Raw genomic sequence first — 9,949 nt, forward strand, 5'->3', positions numbered from 1 at the left:
GGATCCACCTGGCAAGCCTGCTAGGGGGCGTTGCTCTGTTGCAACCAGAGCTATTCTAGCGCCTGAAGCAGAGGCCATGGAGCCATCCTCAGCACCTGGGCCAACTTGCTCCAATGGAGCCTTGGTTGTGGGAGGGGAAGAGAGAAAGGAGAAGGGGAATGGTGGAGAAGCAGATGGTTGTTTCTCCTGTGTGCCCTGGCCCAGAATTGAACCTGGGACTTCAACATGGCAGGCTGACACTCAGCCAACCAGCCAGGGCCAGCCTATACTTATTGAAGAGATTGAATCAGTTAAAACTTTTCCCACAGAGAAATGCCAGGCTCAAATGCCTTAATAGGTGAGTTTTACCAAGTCTTCAAGGGGCAATTCATTTCAATCTGATGTAAACTCTTCCAGGAAATAACACAGGAGGAAATGGTCCCCAACTCAGAGGGTATACAGACCAAAAGAACCATCTTACAAACCTTTTTAGAAATCTTGCTAAAAATAAAGGCACTAACATGTACAATAATGTCCATAGCAGCATTGTTTGTAATAGCAAAAAATTGGAAATAACCCAAAGTCCATTGATAGATGAATGGATAAATAACTCGTGGCTATGTACTTGATGGAATATTATACAGCTGAAAATTAATGAATCATAGGTACCTAAAATATGGATGAACCTTAGAAATAATGTTAAGTGAAAAAAAAAAGCAAACTACAGGGTACTATTAGAATATGAAGATTTCTTCATAAAGCTAAAAGCAAAACTGAACAATACATTTTTAAAGGATATGTACATATATATAGTAAATAATTAATAAATACAAAATTGAGGACAGCAGTTACCTCCAGGGAAAGGCAGGGGACAGGATAGGGGAGAAACACAAAAAAGTCAATGATATTTCTAATGTTTTAATGTGTAAGTTGGGTGATAGGTCATAGGTAGTCATTTAATTATTATGCTTCACAATTTATTCATGTTAAATATACTCTTTATAGATATCAAACATTATATATTATAACTTTTAAAAATCTGCTGTGGTGGATAAATGAACAAATGAAGTCTCCCTGAAAGAAAATCTATTATATTATTTCTTGGGAAGAACCAAGATTCCCTGACAGAAACTACCCTATGCAGAAGACCAAGTAGGTCCTCGACAAATATTGGTTTACTGCTTTTTACAACAATCCACCTGGAGGGTCTGGATTCCCTTCCTATAGGTGCTCCCTGATATGCAGAGCCACTTCCTCCCATACAGCTAGCCTAAACCCCACAATCCTGGCTAGTCCTGACACATGTATGACAAGAGACGGACACCTGGTGGATACAGAATGAATTTAATAAAATGACTAGAAGTAAATCTCACTCTTAGTGAAAGTGGCAGTAGGGTGGGAGACAGGGAAGCAAAAAGGAGAAAATAAAGGTCAGAAACAGGAAAAGGAAGGAGCTCCACCTCTGAGCTGTAGGTGAATAATAATAAAAAATAGGGATTGTCATCCAAATGAGACTAGAGTCCCTAAAGGAGAATGACTTCTCATTCTTTCTGAGACCAGAATTAAGAAGTTAAAGCTGCAGTAAGAAAAATGCAAAACTATGAGGAAAAAGCAGGTACAGCTGATCTTAGCCTAGACAAGCTAAAATCACATGTACTTCATAGGGTTCCAGCTCCTGAGCAGGCAAGAGGTGCCAGTTGCCTCCCCAGGAATTTTCCCCTTCCTTTCTGAGGAGTCTAATCACACCCTTTATTCCACAGGTGCAGTCTCTGTTGTAGATTAAGCAAATTAGCATATACCATCCCCCTGGCCACAGGGATTGGTCAGGGGTGGACATGTGGCACAGGCTGGTCTAATCAGAGTGAATCATAGGATTTTTTGCTACTATTCCTGGCATAAAGATGCCCTCTGTTTCTGGTGGGACCTAAGTAAGGAAACATTGCAATTCTAAAAGTGCTGGCAGCCACAAGGCAGCCCAGGCTTCAGATGATCCTACAGAAGGCAGAATAGTGGGAGTGGGAAGGCGGGGGAGTTAATCAGGTATTTAGAGACATACTGAGCCACTGGATCAGCTTTACCTGGAGCCAGTACTACCTTTGGACTTTAGTTACATGAGCCAAGAAATCTTTACTTTTAAGCCAGTTTGAGTTAGGTTTTCTATGACTTAAAACCAAAAGATTCCTTAACCTACACATTCATCATATCACTGCACTCTTATCTTCCCACAAGATAGCCCAGGGATCCAGGTAAGGTTGACTAGGACCAAGGGTATTGAGTGGAAAAAGTCAGAGGCAGGAAGCAGGCGCTGTGAAAGACAGGGTGCCTCAGCTGTCCATACATAAGAGCATGAATTCCCTTTGGAAAAGAAGAGTCAGAAGAGAAGCAAGTGAGAAGGGCTTCTATGACGCAGACAGGTAGAGATCACATCTAATATAAATGCTCTTCTCCAAATACCTATCATGGGGGCGTTGCTTTGGGGTCTTTCTGCTCATGGGATGAGGAACTTTGAAACCTATGTCCCTTTAAATCTTTATTCCCCTGTACTGCAGTGTCTACCTCTCCCTTTTCCAAATGAAGACCCTCCTTTTGGCTTCTACTGCCCCTGATGACACTCACTTTTGGAGTAACAAGAGGAACTTTATCTTCTCCTTTGGCAGGACGGGAACTGGGACCCTTTCCTCGTTTGGAGACAGCACCACCTTCCTGACTTTGGGCCAGCACTACCCCCGTCTCAGACTCTCTGATTGACCCTGGTATCTCTAACCCTCCAGCTGAGTTGCTTTCCGTTCCAGAGGCCCAAATCTCCCGTGGTAACCTTGAGGACTGGGCAGAGTCCGTGGCAGCTACTGACTTGTCAGGGATAGAATTCCTTTCCCTACTTCCCCCTGATTTTTTTCGAGGGCGTCCCCGTTTTCTTTTGGCATCGCTCCCCGTATCCTCTATATCTTGCTTTGCTGTTTTAGCTGGTGGGTCCTGCCCATTGGCTTCACTCATAGGTACTTCGGCTGTCCTCTTGACACCCTTATCATGAGGTCCTGGGTCACCACTTATGCCTACCTCCTTATTCTCTGTGCCCTGTGGCTGAATGAGCCCAGGTTGAGTTTGCCCAGGTCCAGGTCCAGGTCCAGGTCCAGGTCCAGGCAAAGCAGGAACGGTTGGTAAGATCATATTAATGATAGGTATAGCTGCCTGGGTTCCCCTAACCCTGTTGGACACAGGTAGTGCAGTCAGTTTCAGAGTGTCTGAAGAAAGCTTGGGGGCCACAACAGATGGAGAGACAGAGATTTGCGGGATAAGTGAGCGAGGGGCCCGGGGGAGGAGCAAAGGCAGCCGGGCCACCAGGGCATTAACCTGTGGGTTACTGGCTGCTGGGGCTGGACTCTCCACTACACTCTTCTTCCGTTCTCCACGTGCTGGGGGACCAGCCCCAGCTTGGGGTTCCAGCTCCTGAGCAGGCAAGAGGAAAAAAGAGGAACACAGTAAATGGGAAGGCTGGACATTGCAGGAAGCATAGACACAAGAGCTGAAGAAATAGGGGACCCATTGGGAAAGGGCATATTAAGCCCGAAGGCCAGGGTGGCAATGTCAAGGGCATCGACTTCCTTACCTGGGTTGGTCTTTCTGGCTTCTTATGGGCTCCACTCTCCAGGTTTTCTACACCATTCTTAGATTTAGATGACCGTTCCCGAGGGGCATATTCGTCGTCTTCTGCAGAAGTGCCAGAAAAGGTCATAAGGCGAGGTGGAAACAGAATGGAAGAATGCGGCAATTCTGACTGACTGGTAGAGGTGAGGGAAAGAAGGTGGTCTAAGGCATGTCCTAGAAGGATCTCTAGGAATAGAAGGCAAGTCCAAGGTCTCTATCCTAGTATGAGGGAGGACTTTTGAAGTTGATAGTGGTTGAGGGATTCTCAGGACATAAGACAGGGTCCACCCACCAGCAAACCCCATGGCCTTGAGCACATGGGCATGTGCAGATCGCGCAGAGATGAGATGATGCTGCAGCAGGAAGCGGGCGACCTCAACAATGGAAGTGAAGGACCGTTTCAGGATTCGCTCTGCCCAGTCACAGGTCAGGGCACAGGCTGCCTCAAAGAGTTCATCCCGAGGTGCTGGAGTTACTTCTGGGCCCATTTCTGGCTGCAGTGGGGAAGAACATGGCACACAATACTCCAAATTCAAGGACCCTTGGCTCCTCTTGAACATCTAATGTTGACCATAATGAGACTAGACTGGGGATAGGAGTAGCCTGTACTATCCTGTCCCAGAGACCCACATATTCTCTTCATTCTCTGCCTCAGCCATAGGGTAGGCAAAAGGGCATATCCTATATACCCAGAAGCTATGTGCAGAATCACCTAGGCTGTGTCAGTCCTCAAAACATATCCCAAAGACCTAAGACTTCTACTTGGAGAGAAGAGTGCAATCAGAGGGGTTGTTTGTTACTTACACTCTCAGAGCCCTTTAGGTCAAGGCCAGGCAAGGGTGGCATAGATACCAAGGTCTTTCTTCGTATACCACTATAGCAATATCTGATGTAATTTAAGGAGAAACCAACTTATGGGGATCTCCAAGCCCATTAGGAGGAAGGTTGGGCTGTTTCCACTCCTGCCTCTCCACATCCATAAATTTTCCTCCCCTAGTCCTCAAGCCCCAACCTCTCCAGTCAAGGATACTTGGACTGCCCACGACCACCAAGCCTTCGGGCCTTGATGTCAGGGAAGATTTCTCTGATGATTTTGCCAAAATTGGCTGTGCTGAGTGGGCGGCAACAAGCGAGGCTTTCACAGTACTTCCTGAGTGGGAGGTGAGCAGAATGGAAAGATACTCAGAGAAGGAGGTCACAGGTGGGTTCAGAGGGTCCCTAGGGATCAAGCTTGGGAAAGCCTTTTTAAGAAGTCAGGCTCTATCAAGGCAGTGACCTCTCCAGGGGCAAGGGGGTCATCCTATGCCCACCAACCCACCCTTCCACTCTCCTATCCACCCACCGATAGGCGTCATAAACACTTTGCTTTGGCAGACAGGTGTCAGTATGCTCTTCTAGGTGGTTGCGGATCCACCTATAGGCATACATGTACTCCTCATTGCTGAGTGTACTTGGCTCTGAGCTGCAAAAGAGTAGAAAAGAAAACCATTACTAAATTCCTAACAGTTTTCCTGGTTCTATCCAGACTACCACTTTAATAGTGCTAGACCAAATCCCTTCACTCAGAACTCGCCTTTCTTTGGTAAACCAGTGCAGGACAGAGACTTTTCTTCTTGATCAAGGACAATCATTATTGACCCTTCCCTTTCCCAGTGAGACTTGATGAATCAGAGCCTCTGATATCTGAAAGTCTCATGAAACATACCTTTTGTCTCCAGTACTGGGACCTGAGGGGAGCTGAAGGTAGAGATACAGCTTGTCATTGTCTGAGAATTTCTGTACATCTTGCTGAGGTAGGGAAGAACAGAGACGAGAGAAATAATAAGGCCAAGAAGGACCCAAGGTAGGACCCTCTGATCAATACCAAAAAGTCTAGCTGACATAGAGACTGTCAGAGTGAAAAAAACCTTAGAACAATTTGAGGCAGGGTATTCCCTGTGCTCTGAGGAGCCCTTATGGGTCACCATGGTGACGGGGAGGAGAAGGGATCCACTCTGATTTTATTTCTACTGGGCTTCCACACAATAGATTACAGAGAGATGGAGTGAGATGTTCAAGGTAAAATTGGTAGTAAGTTGCAAAGCCAATTACAGTGGTACCTTGAGATATGAATTTTTTAAAATTAATTTTTAGAGAGGAGAGAGAGAGAGAAGGGGGAGGGAGGAGCAGGAAGCATCAACTCCCATATGTGCCTTGACCAGGCAAGCCCAGGGTTTTGAACCGGCAACCTCAGCGTTTCCAGGTCGACACTATCCACTGCGCCACCACAGGTCAGGCCGAGATATTAATTTAATTCGTTCTGTAACTGAGCTCGTAAGTCAGTCAACTTGTATATCAAACTGCCGATACTGGACCCGTGCACCAACGTGCCAACTAGCGGCAGCTTCCCGAATCATGACTTGTATCTCAGAATTTCGCTCAAATCTCGACCAAAAATACGGACCGAGTTGCAGCTTGTATCTTAAAAAATTCGTATGTTGGTCTGTTCATATCTCAAGGTATCACTGTATCTCTGACAGAGTACACAACACTGCATTTTCCCACAAAAACCTTTAATTTACTTATCTTGTCACCACCCTCATTCTCTACCAATTCCATCTCTCTATTGTCCTCTTGCCCAAAATACTTACCAAGATTCCCTCTACTTTGTTCTGCACGGCCTTACTGTGGAGAAGAGGAGAAAGCTTGAGGTCAGACACAAGATTTCCCCCCATCCTATGTCTGACTGCTAGGGAGAGAAAGAGGACTGGAATGTCTGGAAGGTGCTCAAGAACTGCTACCATGTGAAGAATCTCCCCCTGGTCAGATGCACTTGCTCAGGGCCAGGAAGTTCATCTACAGAGTAAGTGTGGTGCTACAGGGAACTATACCAGGTCTGGAACAAGATTTGGGGATGAGTACTTACGAAATAGTACTTCGGAGCCTCTGAAGAAGGGTGGTAGGTTCCCCTGCTTCGGCAGTACCTGAGGGGCCCCTTCCCCCAGACTTTGGACTCTTAGTATCAAGTTCATCTTCTGCCATCCCAACATGAAGGCTAGAGTTGACAGGAGACAGGACAGGAAGATTTAATTTTCCTTTCAGGGGAGATCTCAGCGCACTCCTCATCTTTCTACCCAGAAAGTGAAACTGAAAGAATGCCTCTTAACTTCTCCAGTGACCTTTTTCTCACCACTCGCCTTCTCCAAAAATTAGAAATTATTCCATTACTTCTCAGGCCCATATATATTCCAAGACATCTTTGCCATCTCCATTCTATCTGCCTTACCTTCCTGCAATCTCCTACACATGGAAAACTGTGAAGGAGATAGGGGGACTGGGAATCCACGTGAGAAAAAATTTCATTTCTGATCTGACCTCATACTGCCCTCTTCTCCCTCAAAAACAATAACCACCAAAAAACAAAGTTATCTAATTCTCCAAGATATATCTCACCGTTGAATTTGCCTGGGAGGTCAGAAAGGATACGAACGTATTCTGGGCTTCTATTCTAAGCTTGGAAAAAACTGGGCCCAAGTTCTCATTACTTAATCTTGCCACCGATTCCCCCGCCGCTCCCCTCCCCATGTCGCCGGCCCCTACGTCATCTCCCTCAACATCCCATCCCGACGCGCGACCCCACCTCCCGCCCTTGCTCCTCCATTCAATCCTGGGCTACTGCAAAGTAGAGGGTTAAGGGTAGCAGAACTCCTGGGCCGGGCGTAGGAAACCTAGTTGGGGAAATGAGGTCCCAGATTCGGGGCACGCGCACATGGGTGAAAAAGCTGTTGAAAATACAGCTAAAATCTTTTCCTGCTCTCTTCCCGACTCATATTGCACCCTCCCACCTTTGAACAGTCGCCTTCCCACACAAGCAACAATAATAAAGGTAAGGGAGAAACAGAAACTACCTCGTAGCCACCTTCACTCCAGCCCAGCCCCACGGTCCTGGCCCGGCGGGCTAGTGCGTTGCTGTATTTTCTTTTTTTCTGAATGGCTGGAAGAGCCCCGATCTGCCTAGATACTCGACGGCCTGCTCTATTATTGGTTGATGCTGCCATCCGGAGACAGAAGGCGGCGGGCTCCTACCGGCAGCAGCTAAAGTCTGCCTGGTAACAGAATATCATTGGTCAACAGGGGAGGGAAAATCCAAAATTGGTCTTATTTGAGTCAGTAAGGGGGAAGTCAGGGTTAGGTTTCGGTTAAAACTGGGGTCGGTTGGGACTGTCGGTCCCAAGAGATTCTTCTCTTAAAGGGGCCGCAGGACGAAAGACAGGGCGATTGGCTCTCTTTGGAGCTTCCTTTTCTTTTGCTCTGTCCTTCCGTGTTTCAGTTTTGCCTTCAGTCATCAGACCTACTGGAAGAAAAGAACCCATAGATGATAAAAATAACTGGAAAATTATGGGTAGTAGTGATGGAAATTCACTGTAATACGCTTACATGACCCCCTTTTGATGAAAAACAAGTTGAACCCTCCCCCCCCCCCCGCCCCCGCCCGTATATAGGCACTCACAGCAAACCTGCCAACAGGCTCATGGTCTTCATTGATGCAGACCTGGAAACCGCAGCAACTGTATTAAATAAGCTAAATTGCACTAGTGTTCCTTGGTTTCCTGTGTGTACTTTATTTCCTTACAAAGAGTTACTAATGCATCTGCAGCCCTATAGTTCTGCGCTGGTGAACACTAGAATTTTGGCTGACTCACCATGGGCTACTGGATGCTCAAATGAACTTTTTACTCTTAGAGAACTTTGTACTGAATAGGTCATGGGTTCTTTTCTTTTTAAAAATTTGATTCCAAAGAGAGAGGAAGGGAGAGAAACATCAATTTGTTGTTCAACTTATTTATGCATTCCTTGGTTGATTCTTGTATGTGCCCTGACCAGGGATCAAACCCACAGCCTTGGTGTGTCAGGACAATGCCCTAACTAAATGATCTACCTGAGGAGCCCTGAGGAGCCACTGCACCACCTCACCCGCAGGTGTTGTAAAGTACCAAAAACTACAGAATCGATATTAATATTTTAAGAGGCTTAAAGAACATTTTATTAATCTGGGTTAAGGTGTGCAGAGAAATTTTGTGAATAATCTCTATACTGTGTGATTGGCATAAAACCAGGATGGCCCTTGGCATTGTATTGTAAATGCGAAGGGAAGGAAAACATGGATTCCCAGACATTCCACCACACCTGTGGGGAAAGGGGTGAATGGCTAGCCAGGTGCAGGAAGAGAAAAGCCAAAATAAACCTTTTCTTTTTTTTTTTTTTTCAAAATAAACCTTTTCTTATAGTAATGAGCCATTTGCGGGCATTTGTCCCCAGGGAAACTACCTCTCCCATATGAATGCATATAGTTAATGTGTGTGTCTCTGGACAAAGAGATGGCAGATAAACATTAGAAAATATAGGAATGTCTCTTAATATGTAAAGAGACATTTTTCTATCATTGTGTTGACTTGTAAATTTTGTTTTCTCCAAAATGATGTATGGCTTGCAAATTGAACATGGTCCTATCATGTTAAAGGGCACATGACTATAACCAATAGTGGTGAAGGGCACCTAATTGCAATTTTTGCTTCTATACTTCCCCGCTTGCAAAACTATAAAAACTAAGTAGAACAAAGGGCCTGTGCTCTCCCTCAGATTTCTGTTGGAGTTCCTGCCGCTTGGCCAAGCTAGACAATAAAGCTTTGGTGTAGAATCCACGGATTTTGTTCGGTTCTTCAATGTTTCGAGTCCCTCGGATTAGGCTTAACATACCCAGCCAGAGTGACGACCTTCCTCCTTTCTACACAAGACTTCCATTAAAATAATGAGTTTTTTCCATTATTTAGCCTCTACATAATTTGGGTATTTTTTCATTTTTTTTCTTGTCATTGATTTCTAGTTTCATACTATAGTGTTCAGAAAAGATGCTTGATAAGTGTTGGTCAAATAAGTTTGTAAAATATGATTTTTATGTTTGCTCGCTTATAGTTTGCATTGAGGGCTGGGCAGCACCAGGTATATGTAATCTGTGAAATTGCAAATTACCTTCCTGCTTAGGAAGGGCCATTGTTTTGCTAATATTTGCTGGAGGAGAGGGTTTTTGCACCAGAAAGTTTTGAAAAGAGAGAGAAGGAGAAGGGGAGAGAAGCCATGTTTTCAGAGTGAGAGCAGAGAGAATGCAGGGTGCTGAGGAAGAAGCCATGTTGGCAGAGAGAGAGAAGGTGTGCAGATGGGGAACCAGAGCTGAGGAGCTTTGCGAGCCCTCCTGAGACTGGTGAGGCCTTTGATTTTAGGAGGAACCAGAGAAGATTCTCCTAGGTGTGGAACCAGATAATGTGTCAGGGCTTTGGGAGCTCTGAAT

At 45.5% G+C, this 9,949-nt stretch overlaps 1 protein-coding gene across 2 annotated transcripts; it reads right to left on the reverse strand.

Annotated features, from left to right (window-relative positions):
* Positions 1-684: 684 nt before the first annotated feature.
* On the reverse strand, positions 685-7,628 carry RFX5 (regulatory factor X5). Of its 2 annotated transcripts, none has more exons than XM_066377462.1 (10): positions 7,057-7,161; positions 6,530-6,658; positions 6,255-6,288; positions 5,330-5,412; positions 4,967-5,086; positions 4,655-4,774; positions 4,429-4,510; positions 3,917-4,118; positions 3,587-3,687; positions 685-3,426 (listed from the first exon to the last, which is right to left on the reverse strand). In XM_066377462.1, exons 2-10 carry the CDS (start codon positions 6,643-6,645, stop codon positions 2,437-2,439), a joined length of 1,848 nt encoding a protein of 615 aa, XP_066233559.1. In that variant the 5' UTR covers positions 6,646-6,658; positions 7,057-7,161; the 3' UTR covers positions 685-2,436. The 2 variants fall into 2 exon arrangements, with proteins under 2 accessions (XP_066233559.1, XP_066233558.1); XM_066377461.1 differs by lacking the exon at positions 7,057-7,161 and adding an exon at positions 7,512-7,628 and having other exon boundaries at positions 686-3,426.
* Between the last annotated feature and the right edge of the window lie 2,321 nt (positions 7,629-9,949).

This window comes from Saccopteryx leptura, chromosome 3 (genome assembly GCF_036850995.1).
Source record: "Saccopteryx leptura isolate mSacLep1 chromosome 3, mSacLep1_pri_phased_curated, whole genome shotgun sequence".
NCBI classification, from domain to species: Eukaryota; Metazoa; Chordata; class Mammalia; order Chiroptera; family Emballonuridae; genus Saccopteryx; species Saccopteryx leptura.